This window comes from Psilocybe cubensis, chromosome 1 (assembly GCF_017499595.1).
Source record: "Psilocybe cubensis strain MGC-MH-2018 chromosome 1, whole genome shotgun sequence".
Lineage (NCBI taxonomy): Eukaryota > Fungi > Basidiomycota > Agaricomycetes > Agaricales > Agrocybaceae > Psilocybe > Psilocybe cubensis.
Window position 1 is genome coordinate 2,412,860 of NC_062999.1, and position 19,129 is coordinate 2,431,988.

The 19,129-nt window shown below is 46.5% G+C and overlaps 8 protein-coding genes across 8 annotated transcripts; 4 read left to right on the forward strand and 4 right to left on the reverse strand.

Annotated features, from left to right (window-relative positions):
- Window positions 1-404: 404 nt before the first annotated feature.
- JR316_0000784 (uncharacterized protein) lies at window positions 405-1,134 on the reverse strand (the record flags this gene model as incomplete). Its single annotated transcript, XM_047886598.1, has 2 exons — window positions 405-836; window positions 889-1,134. 2 exons carry the CDS (start codon window positions 1,132-1,134, stop codon window positions 405-407), a joined length of 678 nt encoding a protein of 225 aa, XP_047754344.1.
- Window positions 1,135-1,412: 278 nt separating this feature from the next.
- On the forward strand, window positions 1,413-2,895 carry JR316_0000785 (Chorismate synthase; the record flags this gene model as incomplete). Its single annotated transcript, XM_047886599.1, has 5 exons — window positions 1,413-1,502; window positions 1,691-1,913; window positions 1,966-2,228; window positions 2,277-2,584; window positions 2,637-2,895. 5 exons carry the CDS (start codon window positions 1,413-1,415, stop codon window positions 2,893-2,895), a joined length of 1,143 nt encoding a protein of 380 aa, XP_047754345.1.
- A 1,292-nt stretch (window positions 2,896-4,187) lies between these two features.
- Window positions 4,188-5,699, reverse strand: JR316_0000786 (uncharacterized protein; the record flags this gene model as incomplete). Its single annotated transcript, XM_047886600.1, has 9 exons — window positions 4,188-4,286; window positions 4,346-4,496; window positions 4,531-4,609; window positions 4,661-4,740; window positions 4,793-4,910; window positions 4,971-5,166; window positions 5,229-5,285; window positions 5,539-5,559; window positions 5,613-5,699. The coding sequence occupies 9 exons, from the start codon at window positions 5,697-5,699 to the stop codon at window positions 4,188-4,190; spliced, it is 888 nt and encodes a 295-aa protein (XP_047754346.1).
- A 105-nt stretch (window positions 5,700-5,804) lies between these two features.
- JR316_0000787 (uncharacterized protein) lies at window positions 5,805-6,206 on the reverse strand (the record flags this gene model as incomplete). Its single annotated transcript, XM_047886601.1, has 1 exon — window positions 5,805-6,206. The coding sequence occupies one exon, from the start codon at window positions 6,204-6,206 to the stop codon at window positions 5,805-5,807; it is 402 nt and encodes a 133-aa protein (XP_047754347.1).
- A 206-nt stretch (window positions 6,207-6,412) lies between these two features.
- On the forward strand, window positions 6,413-7,250 carry JR316_0000788 (uncharacterized protein; the record flags this gene model as incomplete). The annotated part of the gene is made up of 4 exons (XM_047886602.1): window positions 6,413-6,479; window positions 6,533-6,673; window positions 6,757-6,881; window positions 7,209-7,250. The coding sequence occupies 4 exons, from the start codon at window positions 6,413-6,415 to the stop codon at window positions 7,248-7,250; spliced, it is 375 nt and encodes a 124-aa protein (XP_047754348.1).
- Window positions 7,251-7,653: 403 nt separating this feature from the next.
- Window positions 7,654-8,156, forward strand: JR316_0000789 (uncharacterized protein; the record flags this gene model as incomplete). Its single annotated transcript, XM_047886603.1, has 4 exons — window positions 7,654-7,714; window positions 7,765-7,902; window positions 7,953-8,077; window positions 8,145-8,156. 4 exons carry the CDS (start codon window positions 7,654-7,656, stop codon window positions 8,154-8,156), a joined length of 336 nt encoding a protein of 111 aa, XP_047754349.1.
- Window positions 8,157-14,970: 6,814 nt separating this feature from the next.
- JR316_0000790 (uncharacterized protein) lies at window positions 14,971-16,495 on the reverse strand (the record flags this gene model as incomplete). The annotated part of the gene is made up of 3 exons (XM_047886604.1): window positions 14,971-15,125; window positions 15,177-15,816; window positions 15,866-16,495. The coding sequence occupies 3 exons, from the start codon at window positions 16,493-16,495 to the stop codon at window positions 14,971-14,973; spliced, it is 1,425 nt and encodes a 474-aa protein (XP_047754350.1).
- A 1,216-nt stretch (window positions 16,496-17,711) lies between these two features.
- Window positions 17,712-18,542, forward strand: JR316_0000791 (putative 6-phosphogluconolactonase; the record flags this gene model as incomplete). Its single annotated transcript, XM_047886605.1, has 2 exons — window positions 17,712-17,920; window positions 17,972-18,542. The coding sequence occupies 2 exons, from the start codon at window positions 17,712-17,714 to the stop codon at window positions 18,540-18,542; spliced, it is 780 nt and encodes a 259-aa protein (XP_047754351.1).
- Window positions 18,543-19,129: the final 587 nt, after the last annotated feature.

The following is a 19,129-nucleotide window of genomic DNA, read 5'->3' on the forward strand; positions in this document are numbered from 1 at the left end:
TACCATAATCTGAAATCAACTCAAGGTAGGAGCATACCCAATGTAATTAGGTAACGCAGGTTTTCAAGTTCGACTGTATGAACATGAAAATAGCCGCAAATATCGATATCAAAATGCTCAACTGTATGGCATTAGTGGAAAGGGAGGCCAACCTTTTCGACAACGGGTTGTGGTGAATGACAGGGGTGAGGCTCGTTGATGTATGTGCGCAGTTCGCTGGCTGGCAAAGCACTGCATCTGAGGAATTTTTTTATTATATCGTCTATCTGTCATCTTTTGGGTAGGCTGGCATCATGATTGATAGAACGGTTATATGCTTGCAATGTAGGCGGAGGAGAATCCAACGGTTATACAGTAGAAATGAGGTGGAGATACGTGGGATGAAATTTTTGTTTGACGAAGCCCTACAATCCATTTCCAATCAATTTCGCGCTTTTCGTTTTCTCAACTGCACACATGAATGCTGCTAGGGTATCCACTTCTTCTCTTCCACTGATTGAATTCATTTCTCGGAAATGTCTTTCAACAATAGTGGCAAGAACACCGTGCAGTTCTTGAACATCTGCTAGGACAGGTACACGGTGTCGCGGTTCTTCTTCCAGTAGCCGTGAACTCCTTCGTCGAGTTTGAGCATCTTTAGGATCACGACGCGGCCTGTTGGCAGGGGTCAGCGCTGGAGGGCTGGCAGCTTGAGAGAGTTGTTGCTCCAGATCAGCGAGGGAGGAAGGTGCTGGGGGGTCTTCAGCAGTAAGTGGCGATGGGTAGACGCCAGGCACAATGTCGAACTGTATCATATATCGATGGAGCATAGGAGTTGACATCTTTTGAAATTCAACCTAGGGCACGAATGGAACTAGTGCACACTATTTGGAGATGGGCACGACTCACGAGGGATCTCCGGGTATCAACTTCCGCAACGTCTTTCTTTCCAACCCCCATTGCAAGTACATTTGGTTCGACTTTCTTTCGCTTTAGTCTGGGTTCTCCGTCGGCCTTTTCTATCGCCTGTCGCTTCAAAGCAGACGGTCCCGGTGCTGTAACGGGAGGACCGAAATATGAGGCATCGTCATTGACCTTTTTACGAGCCTGGTTACGAGACCTAGAAGCTGAGAGTGTTTGAGCAGAACTTGACATCCCTGGATGTGTCGGGCGATTTCAGTGTTTGTGAGAGAGTCTAGGACAGTCTCTATTGGAGATTCAAGGAAGCCGTTAGTTATTTCGGAAATTGCCCGATTACCGAATCATCGGAGCCCGATTAGATTATAATGCGCGCTTTCCCAGTTTGGAACCAATATCTTCGCTTTCCTTCGTCTTAACTTGTTCACCTCAGGTGCGATCTTCATTTAATTGTTCATCATCAACCCGCCACTCATAAATACCCCAGTATTTTCTTCAAAGGATCATCACCCACCATGTCCACGTTCGGAAAACTTTTCAGAGTCACCACTTATGGCGAAAGTCATTGCGCCTCTGTCGGGGCAATCATTGACGGATGTCCTCCAGTACGTCTTGAGTCCGACTTGCTTGCATGCAGGTTTAAACGAGTTTCTCTTCCAGGGGCTTGAGTTGTCTGCGAAAGACATACAAACTCAACTCAGTCGACGTAGGCCAGGCCAAAGTAATCTCACCACACCGGTAGGATTTACTGCTGAATGTATGCGCATATATTTACATATTTCGGCCGATACAGCGAGACGAAAAGGATTTGGTACAACTTCAGTCGGGTTTGGAAATGGGTGTTACGTTGGGAACTCCCATTGGCCTTCTCGTCAAAAACGAAGACCAAAGGCCTCATGATTACTCCGAGACAGATTTGTATCCTCGCCCAAGTCATGCCGATTGGACATACCTCGAGAAGTACGGAATCAAGGCCAGCAGCGGTGGCGGAAGAAGCAGTGCACGCGAAACAATTGGTTGGTACATTTGGTGACTAAGTTGAATAGTTGTATTCATTTCTACCATTAGGTCGTGTCGCTGCTGGAGCTATCGCCGAGAAGTATCTCAAACTCGCTTATGGAATTGAAATTGTCGCTTTTGTTAGCTCTGTCGGAAAGGTCCACCTTCCGTCGACTATTTCTTCTGCTTCAACCAGTAGCGAAGAAGACGATACTGCTCAGGACGCTCTCTCCAAAGATTTTGTTAATCTCCTGTCAACGATCACTAGGGAGGAAGTGGATAAATACCTCACTCGCTGCCCTCACCCTGAAACTTCTGAAAAAATGACCCAGGTATGGCAATTGAACTGGAAAATGCACACTCCATTGACTCAATCGTAGAGGATTATACGCGCAAAAAACGCTCACGATTCTATTGGGGGAACGGTAACCTGTGTAATTCGAAACGTTCCTTCGGGTCTTGGGGAGCCTGTTTTCGACAAGTTCGAGGCTTCTCTAGCTCAGGCCATGCTGTCGATACCTGCTACTAAAGCTTTCGAAGTCGGTTCGGGATTCAAGGGTACTGAGGTTCCTGGAAGCCAACACAACGACCCCTTTGTCAAAGATGAAGCTGGAAGACTGCGGACCACTACTAATTGGAGCGGAGGAATTCAAGGCGGAATCACCAATGGCGAACACATATATTTCAGGTAATTCCATTCTTTCTTCGTTTCCCATTCTGCAGGTACTCAATAAAATTAGAATTGGGTTCAAATCGCCTGCCACCATTTCGCAACCCCAAGAAACCGCACAATACGACGGCACTCCTGGCTCATTAGCTACCAGGGGTCGTCATGATCCTTGTGTTGTTCCTCGGGCCGTGCCTATTGTTGAAGCTATGGCGGCTCTTGTGGTGATGGATCAACTTCTCATTCAAAATGCGCGCAAGACTGCAGCCAGCTTACTTCCACCAATCACCACACTCCCACCCACCATGATTATTCCTAAGAAAGACAATTAGAAAATTGCCGAAGTTCAGAGGTTTAGGGGAACGGGCGATATAAAAATTTCATGATCATGACTACAACAGCATACAAACATAGACTTGGTGGAAATATAAAAGAATTTGGGAATCTGAACTGCAATGTGCGAATTTAAACGCGACTTCTAACCTTCATCGTCCGTTTCAACTAAACAATGACAACAAACGAGGGGCTCAAAATGCCACCACCACCACTGTTGTGTCACAACGGTTAAATGGTTTACTGAGTGCATAACGATCTTAATAGTTCTAAACGTACATGCTGGTTCAGAAGCCGCTTAGGCCAAGGTCCAAAAACTAAATCGATTTCTCTTGAGAAATCAGATTCATTGTCGGTCGCTTGACCGATACCATTAAGTGGAGTTCGTTCATTGATAGTGTTATATCCTCCTCTTGTGCACGACTGTGTTTTGCCTGTTGTTGAAATCCGCCCTCGCTGCTCACGAGGCTTTGTTCTCTGACTGTTCGCTCGAACAAACATTGATACACGCTGGCCCAAAGTACCCCACCCAGGTTTCCCTAAACCATCTTCATGTGTTCGCAGAGGGGCCGATATAGACGAAGAGGGAGATCCGGATATCGACGAGGAAGACGAAAACGTCATATAATCATGTTCAGATCGTGACTTTTGTTTCCGTCTGTTCAGCCCAGACGTGATACGCACGCGCGAGCGAAAACGGACCCTTCCAGTACGAGAGGGCACTTCATCTGACAGAGGCGTTTCGAGATCGTCATAACTTCCTTCCGTAGCAGCACTAAGTAGTTCTGGGCACCTTTCGGGGGTGGTATGTTGCGAAGGGGGTATTACGATATCGGGCCGACTATTAGTCGACAAAGAAAGGATAGTGTAACTTCCACGGTCATTTTGGAGGTTGGTTGAGCCATTGACCAGAAAAGGCTCTGTAATTTGTCTCGTGTGCGCAGTCTGATCCCCTAAGGGTGGAGCGACACTTGTGTTTGCTGATGGACAGCCTGTACTAATGCATGTCAGGTGAGAACAATGAGGCTTCCTAAGAACAGGACAGGACTCGCCAGGGTGAGGGGCATTGAGGTATGTATTTGGGTGGCCAGCTTCAGAAGTCATGGAGGAGTTCAAGTTGAAAGAGAGAACTTCTTGTAGAACGGTGGAAAATAGTATCGTCAGGTCATCTGACAACGCTGTGATTGCCAGAAAGTCTATTTTATCGGCTGAAGTGCAGGCGCTCTAGGACGTTGGAATCTCTATGGGTTTGTAATCTATGCGTCTAAAGTAGTTGTGACAACATCTATATTTAGCTCGCTCCCGCCCAGACTTCTCCCATCGCATGTGCAACGGTCGCGGCGTCGAAGCGCGAACCCCCATCAAACTCTCTGCATCTCACACCCATGAGCTGTTTTTTTGTTTATCAGATAATGTCTTTGGCAGCGCATATGGAAGGTTTATGCTCACCGTAATTTGCTTGACATCCACTGGAACCTTTGTCCCTTTGAGATAAACCAGATCGGTTATGAACGCCGAGGTGGGGTATGTGGTATTAGCACCTCCTAGCCCATACACTGGAGTAGAGTGATTGTTGTTATTCAAGGTTTGTACAATTGCTCTATTTTCGTGCAACGTTAGTTCAACTCAATTACACGAAAAGAAGGGCAACAACTGACCGTATATAATCTGCAGCCGTGTACCCTTCAGTCTCCCGGTCGTTTTCTCCATTTACTAAATTATACAATGGGTTTTGATCATGTACGCATTACTTATGAAACTCACATAGAAGAACTTTCGCGCGGATCGATGGGGATTTTGCAATGCTCAAAGCAACACCTTTCATGGCCAAGCAAGGGATAATGCTTTTATGGTATGTAAGCCTGTCTGGCGTAGGGTTTAGGGTCTTGAACGAACCTAGTCCACAAAGATCCACACGAGTACACCAATATATCTCTTGATGCTATGTTTGCAAGGAAATCTGGATTTGGAGAAGGGTGTATTTCCATCCCATAACCATTGATGTAGTAGAGCCCTGAAAAATTTCAGTCCCCCATGAGGATCACTGAGTATAGAAACTAAAGAAACAGCTCACTGCTTATACGTGAAGGCAGAGGCTCGTATTTGTCTTTTCCAATTGATTCAAACATGACATTTTGCTTGGGTGAAACGTATTCGCCGATTCCATCAGGAGCAGGGGCATCGTCGTCGGAAGGTTGAGGGATTGCCGGCTCTGGTGAGACCATGGGATGTGATATTTCGCACTGGCCAACGAGATGTTCTCCGTCCTCCTGGCAGATAAGAGATAACTATTAAGCGTTCTGTAGAACACGAGGAGTTCCTGAGTCCGTACCAGTTCCGCTGCAATAGTAACTGTATGATTGGTTACAATGACAGGCAGGATGTTCGCCTGTGAATTTGGATAAGAAAAAAAATCACCTTGGAAGATAAGGATAAGTAAGATTCACCTGGCTGTTTGTGATGGAAGAGAAGAGAAATATAGCGGACGGTAGCGACCTAAAAAAACCTTGAGCTGCAGCGAGAAAGTAATTGCCGATACTAAATACAAAATTATCAGTGTACCGATACCTAAATCATAAAATAAGAAACTTTCCTGCCGTTGCGAAAATCGAAGTTCTTGTGAGCACGCTTGAGTAGCTCACTTTCAAAGTAAACAAGAAATCCTACGAATCGTCTTCAGCGTCAGCGGTACCAAACGCTGGAATAGAGTATATACCTCTAATGGTTTCTTTCCTGTCAATGGGTATCCCTCGCCATAGTTTACTTTTTCCTTCAACAATGTCTCGCCATTCTTCCCGGGCATCCCTCTGGGAAGTGTGAGAAGACAAACGATGAGCCAACAGTCGTCGAATCGCCTCTAGGGGTGAGGAAGGTGCAGCATGGGGGATCAGACGGACAAGCCTTGACCTTATATCACCTGGAAAATTTCTTTAGATATGTAGAGAGCCAGAGTGGTATGAGTGATTTCACCAACTGAGGGACCGCCGAGTACGCGTATAATTTCGCTGGATGAGCCTCCGTCGTCCGACACAGGAAGAACGTAACAGACATTCCGGAAGGCAGAGCAGATGGCATTACCGCCAGTGCCTCCAGAAATAACAAGAAATGATTTGTCTCTAGTAGAAATATCTACGGACAGTTCATCTTGGTCTATGGCAGGAGAAAAAGATTTCTCAATCCCAGTGGACACGCCAAGTCCATTAACTGGGAGAACAGGGTTTACTGGTTGAATAGGGAGATCGAAAACAGAAGAGCCTGGGCTGTCATGATGAGGAATTGTCAACGCTTGGCTATGATCTCTGTCGCCCATAGTGGGTCGTAAGATTCTAAGAGACAGGGGGTGCATAATAGAGAACTCAACTTTATACATTTATAATTGGAAGCAGGTGTTGATGAAACTAAGAAGCCTAATTAAGGCCGAAAATGAACGGACCGCAGCCGAGTCCAAACTTAGCTCGTTGCTGCCTTACATTGTGCAGCAGTTATACCACGCTTTCATCTTGCCCATTGCCCACCATGTCCCAAGACAGTTTCCCTGCTTTGCCTGGCTTCTATCGTCTTTTGTTTCTTTATCTGGAGCCAAGTAAGCTATAAACTCCTTCTTATTGCATATTTCTCCAACACGTTCATGGCTAGTGTCAACCATAGCGCCATTCCTCATGGTGTGGATTTCCCCAGGCTCTGCCTGGTTCCACCACGAACTTATTCCATCCGACAATGGCCCCACTGGTGTGTTGTCACCGAGAACTCAGATGGCTATTTGGCAGTTAGCAAATTGTGAGTCGGCTGTTGAGGTCAACCTCATCCTCAACTTCGTCTTCGCCCTATTCTGATACGGAACGCTATGCCATGTTTACCAGGCTACCTACTTTTGGGTCTGATTTCCTCTTTGGTCTTCCGTTCTGTGCGAGATGCACTTCCCAACAATCCAGCTGCACAAGAGCGCATCTTGGGGGCTAGCTTTCTCGCTCTCGGTATCGCAGATGTAAGCGGTTATCATTCTTGTTGTGACCGGTAACTGATTGCGTTGCGGTTGTGCAATTTTCTACGTCTGATATCCTCAGCTGACGCAGTACGTTATTCCTAAAGTTTTTGTCATTGAGACGGATCCATACTAAATTCGTTTCCCTCAGCATCATTGCTACATTTATCGGTCTCCCAGCGGATTTGAGATACACTCCTTTTTTGTGGAATACAATGACTCATGGCAATATCACAGTTGTCGTTGCTCTGTTCTTATTTAGGTAACATGCTTTCACCGTCCTCCATATCTACGCTCATCGTTCTCTCTGTAGGTTGGCTTGGTATGCAGGCATCGGCCGTACTTCGTACTACTTTGGAGTCCCAGAGGTGAAAGCGAACAAGACCTCTTAAGCAATGGCAACCTAGAGGCGATGGAACATTCCCTGTTGAATTACGTTTCAATGGTCCTATCTGCGGCATGCATTCGGCATTTTTACGAGACTGTCCATTGTATAAATGGCGCGCGAATGAAATAGAATCATCAGAATGTCAGTCTATGCTAAGATCAACACATATCGTACACAAATGGCTGATGAATCAGGATTCGATAGTAGCATTAACTTGTTTCGTTCAAGTCGGGTACCTGACTTACGTCTTCTCCGCAGGGTTGCGCCTGAGTAAATGACCGGCTGACAGATCAGGTGTCGTCTACTTTCCGATAAATATCGCCATGACTCAAAATTCTACACCCATTCTGAGCTATCCTGCTGTGGTACTATTATCGAGAGGCCACTATGACGAAGTTCGATGCTTTACCAGGATACTACAAATTTATTTTCCTGTACTTTGAACCCAGTGAGTACATCTGCCTCAACTCGTATTTTGTTGTATTCACCACGCGCCAGTCTCCGAGATTGGCCCATTTGTTACATCGTTCATGTGGGGACCGAGCTGGTTTTATAACGAGCTAGTACCGCCCACTGGCCCTCCACCGGACTCCATGGACCCAAGAGCAACCATTGCTGTTTGGCAACTCACTATTTGTATGTCTATTCGTTAAAGGCTTGAGCATCCAATACTCATAATGTTGCAGGTTATCTCCTTATGTGTATTATGACTTCCCTCGGATATCGGGCGGTGCGCGACACCTTAAGCAACAATCCTGCCGGTCAAGAAAAGCTGATGGGCGTTTTTCTTGGGTCGCTGGCTCTTGCAGACGTATGTTGATGGCTTTTCATTTTACAATGGCATTGCAGCAACATTAACCCGTTAACGCGTTTTCCAGGTAACTCAGTAAGCGTTTCAACAAAATCACGAACTTCACCATTCACAGACCTATTCTCTCGATCCAGTTTATATCTTACTTTCGACAGTCTTCCAGATGATATCAAATATCTTCCTTCTCAGTGGAATACGACAACCCATGGTAATCTTAGTGTCGTCCTCATCTTACATTTCTCACGGCAAGTGCTTACTCCTACAATTTCTGCAAATGATATTGATTGCTTGTTACAGCCTTGCTTGGTTCTTCGGAATTGGCAGAAAGAGATACTACTTTGGACAACCGTCGTCCGTTGTCACAAATTACCGTACATAAATGTGCAATTTTGCTTCCATTATATTGTTGATGCCCTGTACATACTTTTGTCATGTGTCAAAACCGGGAATATGTCTACATCAACTATGTAATGTGTAGTTATGACGGTATTTCGGCTCTTGCGTCTCAAATTCACACGGTTAGTCGACCACAGACTGCAGCGCGTCAAAATTCTTTCAGACAAAATCGTCAATGGTACTTGAAATAGGGATGAGATGAAGGTCAGTTTGCACCAGATGATTTTAAAGGTATTTATTCAGGAGTGGAATGCGAGATATTTCATTCTAAAGGTGCCATTGGCGTAATCGCTTTGTTATCTTTGATACAATCCCTATCCTATCAAATAATGCATGAGCGCGAGCCCTATCTAAGAAGCGTCGCGTTTCAAGTTGGTCCAATGGATTAGAAGTCCTCAAGGGGGTAAACCGTGTCAACATGACATTCTGTGGGAACCGATAACCCTCTTAATTTTTTTCAGGGGTTCAAATTTTCAGGCTGCGCATTTTCTCGCTAGAAGTTTTGCCAGATATTGCAGAGACTGGTTTTCAACCCTGAGTCTGAGCATGTTACATAAATCTGAAGGCATCTAATAATGCCCTTGGCAATCAACTGTCGCTTCTGTATAATCTGACCACGAGAAAGTTCTCAGGTATGTACCTTAAAGTTACTATGTTAATCAAGTTAAAATGTGAGAATTTGAGCGAGTACGGTGCGCTAGGAGTACCAGCCAGGAATTTAATCAAGTTACTCTGACGTTGCCTATTCTTGTGGGACTTGCGGGACTTGGTGGTCTACCAGAGTCACCGCCTCGTGATATTCCTCTATTTATAGCCGTGTAGAGGTAGTTTGTCTATACACTCTATATGTTCTTCTATGTTTTGGGGATTCTCTAATGTCATATATTGAGAAAACAACCTCTTGTATTATAAATTTACCTTCAAGACTTGAAAAATCTCTCATAGTTGCAACCATTGCCGCTAGGAACATGGTCTGACTGATGTTGTAGATCAAATTTTACGTCCCTCCCTCCGGGCATCGTTCTTCTTGTGTTCTTGGTTACATTTTGTGACACGTTTAATAAAAGTAGTTTACAAGCTCCGACACTGCGCATCAACCAGAAAATTGAGTGTCTTTTGAAAACAATCGACCATCAATGACATTGACACTGCCATCAAGCTGAGGAAGGCGGCATATCGGCCCATTGCGCTTCATGCAGAATCAACAAGCCGCGTTGGGTGTTCGACACAGTCATACATCGCGGGTAATGAGCATCAAAGTTGTCTTTGCATTGCATTTGTCTAATTCCCAATGGAAATTTTGGACTCGTGTTCTCATATTTTAGTGAGGCTCCATGTGAAAGATGAGGGCCATGATGCATGAGGCCTTAAGGAATTGCAGTTTGTTGACACTCCGATAACAGCCGAACCGGCCATACTCTGAATTTGTGCACGCAAACAACAGTTTGAACTTTGATGCAAACATCCTGGAGAAATTTCAAGCTACACCCTCCAAATCCTCAACCACTGTTCAATGATCTATATCTTTTCATTCATTCTTTTCTTACAATTTTTATTGACTTACACAATTACTACCCTGTCATTTGCAGTACTTCAGACAGTGAGCACCTCCAGATCTAGCTAGCGGGGTTAGCGGAAATAAAAAGGACCATTGTAAATATACTATTAAAATACTGTAACTACAATGTAGAGTCATTCTAAGTTTTAAAAAACATATGTAATCCATATTAACGGGAACTATGCCTATGACATAGACTGTGCGAACCCGAGAATGGTCCCTGGATCCAAAAATGTAGCGTACGGATGGACGGACAAGTCCCAACAATCCCGTGGGAAAGCGGGTGTCCATGCAACTTCGATTAAATTCCTGGCTGGTACGCCTGGCGCACCGTAGCGAGTCATACAGCGAGAGCACGTATAGATATGATCTCACAAACCCAGCGCTTCCCGGATCCATCTACAATTCCATCTGCAAATTGAAGAATCTTGATTGGCGTCGTTTCCCGTTATATCTCCCGACCAATTCCCTACTTGAGCTTGATTTGGCAAATGTCACAACAGTTAATCAGAGCAACATGACAACGAACGTGTTTACCAAGTGTTTGTGACTTTTCCACGATTATCTTCTGAGCCTTAAGCGCCGAAGAAAGACCTTATTTGAATATTGCTGGCATTTCCTCGCATTCCAATGACGTATAGACGCATCGGATCGAGAATATTATTGACGCCCAAAATCTATATCAGTAATTTGACTCTTGAGGCTTAGTTTCCAGTTTGCCAAAGTGCTCTTACATCTCGGTTACACACTAAACAGAGGCTTCAATTAATGGTCAACACAAGAGGACGTTTTCAATAATGGCTAATGTTGTCCGTGTGTTTGGCCAACGGGGAGTTTTCTGAAATAATGCTGAACGTTGTTTTCTAGAAAACTCTTGCTACTCGCTCTTGCTACCAAGATAATCTTAACAAGACTCTAGCCCATATGGTCAAAAATCAGCATTTTTACAAGGTTCATTAAACCAACTCCGAACCTCTTTGCAGCACGATGGCAGTAGACCTGGTACCATTCTTCTAAGAACTTGAATCAAGACACATCATGATAAGTTGCAAATTGGCCTATAAGGCCTTTCGGGCTCAAAGATGTGGCGCAAAAAGAAAGTGTCCACGAGATAGTGGTAGTGGTAGAGAACAGTGGGTACATATGCGTCGCAAATTACACAATAACTGAAATGAAGTGTTGCACGGCATTCCACAACTGAAAACATGAATTATCAGTGTGTTATTTAACGCGTAGGCTTTCAGAACTGCGCTTCCCTGCTCCAAATGTTTCGGTGCCCTCCATAGAGTTTTGGTTCGCTTGAGGATGAAGATGCATCAAAGTGGAAGCAACGATTTGGACCTTTCGGGTGAGAGAGGAAAAATACGGGAAAGAGGCGTGAGTGAAGAATATGGACTGTGTCGCTTAATGGGAGGTAGGTTTGGGGAATGAATGATGTGTTTCCCCTCTTTTCCTTGTACAATGCACAGACCCATAAATCCACCGTATAACTGTCCTTCGAAGGTGTAGCGCACGGGAAGGTGAAGTATCACTGTTCAACGGTCGTTAGAGGTCTGTCGACTGGAATGTGAAAGGTGTGACGGGTAGATTGCGGGGCACCAAGCTTTGTGGGCGGGGATGCCGATGTGAGCCTACCGGTAGGCAATGTAGTGCGGAGGTTGGTGAGTAATTTCGGAGGTGGGTGACGAGTTGGTTGGAGGAAGTCATTAGTGTATTACTGTTTCGCCGGTGTCTCAGTTGGTTATTTTGGATTCCTTAGAGGCTTGATTCCATGAGGTCGTTAAAGGTCGTGTCTTTAAAGTGGCATGGCGCAGACATCCGCGGGGGGTGATTAGACGAAGAAAATGCAAACCAGGCCAGGGACGCAGACAATGGATTTGGCATTGGAAATTGAACATTTGGAGAAGGTTTCCGATGCCATTGTTTGAATTCGACCATTTTCGGAACGAAAAATCAATCCCGGCAAAAAAATCTTCTTCAGGCTCCGTTCCACCCATGATTACAAAAAATCTTCTGGAAATTGCAGGCATCTTGATAAAGTCTTGGGTATGTTTTCGACGAGATGTAGGTCAGTAAATTATTTTTTCTGCGTGAAAATAAGCAGCCGAGGCAGGAGGGCACCATGTATTCGAACGAGAAGGATTTGCCAGAAATTTACCGCCGAAAGTTTCGGAGTCAGAATATGGTGCCCCCCGTCCCCGTGGTTGACTCTTCATTACACCCTCGTCCTTGTTCCTCGATAATGCAAACCTCCACTTACTGGCATTTCTAGACCGCGCTGCGTTACAGTCAGTTGACCTCCAGGCCACATCTCGACGTTAAACCAGATCCGTCTCAAGTTCGAAATCCGAAGGATAGAAATTCGACATTGCTGAATAAGATCGTCGAAAAGCCGAACCGTGCGCCATAAATTATGCCAAGGTGGATATCTTGTGAATCCTTGCCTTGAAGTTGTCCAGCAGTCTCTTGACTGATACATGTAAATTCTAGCACGCCGGCGTTCCATTATGAGCAGAAATCCTCTAGACACGGTCTCACAGCAAACGGCTTGAAGGCTTGAAGGTATCTTCGGTTGGCAAGCAACAAAGATGCACACAACGCTCTACGGAGCTTCAACATTGGAGGGGATAAATAATCAGCACTCAAGGCGACAGAATCATCAAGCCAGGACAGATAGCTGGAGTCCAAAGAGGTAGACATTTCAGGATGTTCGGACAAGTACCATTGTTAAAGAAAATAATTCTTTGGTGAGTGTTCTTCAAATATTGTTCTTCGATATTTTTCTTGTCGAGGAGGCATCACACTATTCTTGAGGGTTTGAGGGTGTATAATTGTTGAAGACTTGAGGTCTTGAAGTTTGAAGTTGCCTTGAAGGTATGCGTCGACAGAAAACGTGGTGGCATCAGGCTTTGTTACCGTCTCGTACACGCACAGGGATAGCCGTTTCACAAGACAAAAACATTACACAAATTAATCTGTACATGAGGGTGGAACGAAGGAGAAAAAACGAATGCTAATATCAGTTGTTATTCTTTTATAGGTACCCCGACGGGTGACTCACCTGTGACGCGTGATCACCGACATGGCGGGACCGACGCTATTACCATATTTGGAAAGACGAGTTACCGACGTTCGCTGTCGCTGGTGACCACAAATGCGATAGACACCCGCTACGCAGTTTCAGCATAACCAGACGAAGACATGAGCGCAAAACACGACATTGAATTTTGGAGCCATTCAAGTAGCAGACACCAGTATTGACTGAGCGATACCGGTTTTGGGCGACATGCATTCACCTCTCCAAGCACAAAAGACCGAAGACAGAGCAAATCAAACGTCAAGAACCTAGAAGGATGCTGTGAGCGCTTCGAAAAGCATGTATGCAGACCCTTGGTTCATGAAGGATTCCGAATCGATTTCTACAGTTTACCTCCGTGAGCAACAGGCTGCTGTTGACCCCGTGATGCTGGTGAGTGTCCGTTACGAGTAGTCCCGACGACGTGGATTGAACTACCATCGAAGCCAGCTTTCTTCGGTGCATTGTGGCCTGAGTGGGCGTGTGGTATGGATATGTTTGGCAAACTTGCTAACATATCCCACATCACGACTGATTGACCCTGGTAAACGTGAGCCGGGCTTCTGGGACCTTATGAATCGAGATGATTTATGTCGTCTGTGATGTGCGCTGCTCAGGATTTCCTCATCTGTCCTTCGAGAGGCGCGATCGTTGGCTTGACGGGGATGTGTAAAAAATTGAGATATTGTATGTACCTTTTTCTTATGTCCTTTCGTCGACTGATAAAATTTTAACTTCCACCCGTCTTCCTTTTCAGAAGCGAGACGCCACCGTGACACGCTAGACCCCGTCGCGATCCTGCAATTTTTTCGCTACAGTTTTTTTTGTCTGCGCGGCTACCTCTTTAGACCCCCTGGGTTCAAAAATATCGACATTTAAAATGCGACCCTCCATACAGCTTCCCCATATCTTCCCCACATTCACTCGGACTCAAACACATGAACTTCCCTCAGTCTATCCCCTTTTCCTCCAACCAAATATCAACTAATGGACCACATCTCCCGAGTTTTGAAGAAGCCACGGAAAAGGTAGATGTTGGCGGTTTACCGAGCTACAGAACATCACGTCGGCATCGCTTCCACCCATACCACAGACCCTCTACTGCTATAATTGACCCCGTTGAAAAGTACTTTGTCAGTATTTTACAGCAACTTGTAAATATGGATTTTGACGCGAGTCTTTAAGAACACCATCTTTGACGATGAATACGTCCCGCTCCAAGTTCCGGCGCGCATTGTACCACCCCTTCCTGTGGGCGCCCTGGTGAGTGACGCTGCTTTGTTCAACGACTTTCTTGGTCACTTATTTGGTTTCTATGATTTTTTAGGTCCCTGGACCTTTACTGTACAACAACAGGAGGGCTGCTGCTGCCTACCAGCGCCGAATCGAACATCTTGCAGTGTTCATCATGGTAAGTTTTTCCTAGGACATGCACTTTCCTCTTCATCGCTCATGCGTCTCCAGAACGAATTTGTTGCCGGTTTGCACCGCGCCCGCCGCCAAGGATAGTTCATTGCGCTGTCTAATTTGGAGCTCCACTTTTTCGCCACCGTGGTCGGAATCAAATTTACCTCAACCTCGATACCCTTGATTTGTATATAGTACATTAGTGGCCTTGGTAGCTGCTTCTTTTTTTTGCAGGATCGATTGCCCTTTTCTTAACGCCACACACCCAAAACGACCAGCGAAGATGAGGACGCGCAGGTTGGATCGCGGGTTTTGTCCAGGCGATATGATATCGGCTCTGGCTGGCACTTACATACGACAACCCATTGTTACATATACATCGGTCATTAACATCATTACTATTTACAACAACATGTCTACTATAATGTCCAATGAAAACAAATATCACAATGATGCCTATGAACCTGATAGCTCAGGAAATAGTCCAACCAGGATGCGGTCTAGAAGGAAGACTAGAAGGCGCAAATTGCACTCTGCATCACTTAAAGGATCGAGTGCGGATTCGAGTGTTTTTGAGGAATCTGGGCCAAGAAGCAACGGCAATAAGAGAGCTGGGGTCGACGTGTTAGTATATATAGTCTGATTTCCCGAAAATCACGTACCGACAACGCCTGTTCCTTTCCAAGAGACCAGCCTCGCACGCCATTCAGCTTGTTCCTCTGGAGATGGAATTGGAGGTTGTGGTCCTGGGTAGCCATTGGGGAACATCGTCCGCTTAGCAGTACGTGTAACATTGAGAATAAAGGCTGGCGAAAGAAAGTTGTGCAGCATATGGGGAAGCAACTTGTCCATAAAGGGGGTCATTGAGGCAGTAATCATTGAAACAATAGTTAGAGTAATAGTTGACGTGTATCGCTCCTGGGCAGATACAAGTTCAGAGAGCAGTACGAGAGGTTGGTCGGCATAATTGTGATGTCCAAATGAGGCCGGGTGACTATCTGTGGCAACCATGGTAGGAATGGCAGATGCATATGTATGTGAAGATATTGAAGAGGTGGTAGAAAGCGGGGAGGCAAGGGAAGAAGTGCGGGTGATGGGCTCAGGGACAGAAGGAACAAATGCTGGTGGGGGAGGTTGAGGTGTCCGTGGAGGAGACTGCTGGACGAGTTTGATAGTGGACATAGTTTGCTTGTAGGTGTGTATAAGAGCAAGACACATGCCTGAAAATGATTGTAGAAGAGAAAGCACGATTACAAGGAAAGTATGACTGGTTGAAGTGGAGGGGGGAACAGGGGGCTGAGACTTTACAAGAATTTAGCGATAGCTTCACGGACCAGGAGGAGGAACACACCACAAATATTGGTTCTTCTTGAGGACCCATAAGGTCGAGAATGGTTCTGTTGATGAACCACGGCTGAGTGATTTTTGGAATGACATCGTCAATGAGGACTTTGACGACAACTTCGCGAATGATCAGGCGCTCCGCCTCGGGCGCATATTCTTCCGGAGGCAAACATGCCTTGAGAATGTGGTCGACTATCTGGCGATAGTACTCCCTGTTGAGCGAGCCATCGGGAGATATGGCCATATGTGGCTGGAGGTGAGCGAAGAGAGTGGAAAGCGAGGCGGCGCCGCCGGTTGCATAGGCCGTCTGTGTCTTTGCGGCAGCATTGCGGTAGTCGCGATAGTGCTGGACTATTATGGCGGGTGCATCGTGGAAGACAAGATCTGGGAGATCAAGAGCCTGTATTCTGCGGTCGAGGACGCGGATGACAGTGGTGAGCACGGCGGATATATGGGGCAGAAAATCCTTGTCATAGCGGGTGATCTTTGACCACCACGGGGAAACATAGGCGCGCAAGGCGAGGGCGAGAAAGTCGTAAATTTCTGGGGTCAGCTCTGGGGCGACATTGTGTGAGTGGAAGAGAAGGGGGGCGGGGGCAGCGTGGAAGAGGAGGCGGCTAGCGAGGGAAGGAGGCATGCACTGTGCAGCCTGAGTCTCGAGCGAAACCAACTGGGGGATCAGGGCTGGATCACGTGAGAGGGTAATTGGTGCTTGGTCTTGGTCGCGACTTGAATGTTCGCCTCTTGTCATTGTCATTTCCAGTCGCTCCTTTTATTCTATTTAATCTGCTCAACGAGAGCACATCTCCCCGGCCTCTGCGCAATGCTGGGCAAGGACATCATCATCGCCATAGCTATATGCGCCGTCCTCGCTGCCCTCGTCGCAGTCGCAGTCGCCGTACGCATCCTCAGGAGCCTCTCCTCCACATCAAGTCCTTTGCCTCCCGTTCAGCCCCTTGCTCGCCACCGCGAACAGCAGCTCGCAAAGTTTGACGGCGCTCTTCCCCGCTCACAGACATGGTATGGCAGTCAGAACCATCTCGCTCCCAATACCCTCGTCTCCATCTCTACCAGAGGCAGTCGCGCTTCCCTCATTGCCCAGTCCTCTTCGCCGGCTGACACAGAGTCTGCTGCAAGCTACTCGCCCTCCATCTACAACCAGTCCCTCCACCTGCCCACCCACTCTTTTGAACCTCCCCGGCCAGGCTCTTCCTCCTCCTATGGTTCCTCCGAACCTGGGGCCACAAACCCTTCCCTTGACCCGCCTCCTCTTCCCCGCGCAAGGTCCTTTTCTTCCTCACCAAGACGCTCCCGTCCCCTGTCCGTTTCTTCTTCACATAGCACGATCTACTCCAAGGCTAGTCGCCATACCCTTCGCGGAACCCCACACGGCCCCCACAGCCAGATTCAAATCGTTCTCCCAGCACCTCTGGCGGCAGATCAGTCAGCCGCTGATGTCTCAATGCGCCGGTCTAGTCGCTTTGATGGCGATGCTTATGACCGCACAAGTGTTGTTGATAAATGGCTATCTCCAGGCACGACCACCCGTGTGTACTATTCATCAATTATTCGTTTGCACAGAGCACTGATGATAGCATGCACTAGCCGAGGAATTGCCTGCGAGCACGAGTGAAGGACGGCGAACACTGTCCAAACCACGGCCCCCGCCCGTTCCCCGGGTGCCATCCATGTTTATTTCTCAGAATGTTGTAGCGAGTACGAAAGACGAGTCGGAAGCGTGAGACGCGTGATTTTGTTTCTTTGTGCTTTAATGATGTCATATGACCTTGGCGGAATCTATCATTCTCTGATAACAAAATAGCTTTTTTAAACCTGTACTTTTTGTAATCATTATGGCTCACCACCAACCTCCCAATGCTCCTATCCTTATATCCTTTCCGGACTCTAATGAGCTCGTTGACTCTCTCGCAAAGTTTATTGCAAAGGCACAGAAAGACGCCATCGACAAGAAGGGTAGATTCACAATCGCCCTCTCAGGCGGTTCCCTTCCAAAGATGCTAAGAGGTCTCATTGGGAACCCTCAAATAAAATGGGCTCACTGGTCAGTTACCTCTCGACTTTTTTGCTTTCAGATCCCTTATATCACGAACAGGCAAGTCTATTATGTCGATGAGCGTGTTGTGCCTCTCGACCACCCTGATTCCAACCACCGCTCCTGCAAAGAGCATCTCTTCTCTAAAGTCCCCATTCCGGATGAGAACATACATGCAATCGACCCGACTCTTCTCAATGACCTTGAGGAACTCTCAGACGCTTATGAAAAGACACTCATTCATGAGTTTGCCCAGAAGGACGCAGCTCGTTTCCCCGTTTTCGATCTCATACTCCTTGGCATGGGTCCCGACGGACATACTGCTTCCCTGTTCCCGGGACACGAACTTTTGGCAGAGGAAGACCGATGGGTGGCTTATGTTGACGACTCTCCCAAACCCCCTCCCAAACGAATTACATTTACATACCCTGTCATCAACCATGCCGCCAGAGTCGCTTTCGTTGCTGCTGGGAAAGAAAAGGCCGAGACTCTTACTACCATTTTGGACCATCCAGAAGAAGGTCTTCCTTCCTCAAGAGTTAAGCCCGCATTCCCGGGCCAGCTCTACTGGTTTGTAGATGATGCCGCAGCCTCCAAAGTAGCGTTTCCCCGAACACCCTTCCAACTCTGATCTTTAGTCCCAGCTCTCGTCTTTACGGCCAGTTTTGTTCTTGCATTTTTTAAATATAAATGAACTGTCGGAATGCATTGTTGGCTTTTCGCTTTTGTCTACCCATCTACGTAACTCAATCGACTCCGTGACAGACCAACTATCGACCACACTGCCGTCCGATGAACTTCAGTTGGAACATAATCTTATCAGCCGGCCCGGATATTTTATCTTGGGTACGTAATGAACTTGAGCAGTTGGTTGGCACACCATAATAACCTCCTTGAGTGAACTGCATCCGTGTGGCATTGACATCCTCCTATAAAGCGTCGACAGGCACTGTTGCTTGCTACAATTATTCAGCACTACTGATCGCGGTGACAATAGGTGAGATAGTGCGGGTGTGTCCCATATAGATTGTAAGGAGGCGAAATTAACTCGAACATGCACCCCAACAACTGAACCTGCCAAAGTTGGTCATCAAATTCATGAACATAATAGATCCCACTAAGGAAAAGTAAGATAAGATGATCGAATACGTGTTGCTCGTTTCAAAGCAAGGTATGTGGTATTATATGTGCATATCATCTCCAAAGCTTGCTGACTAT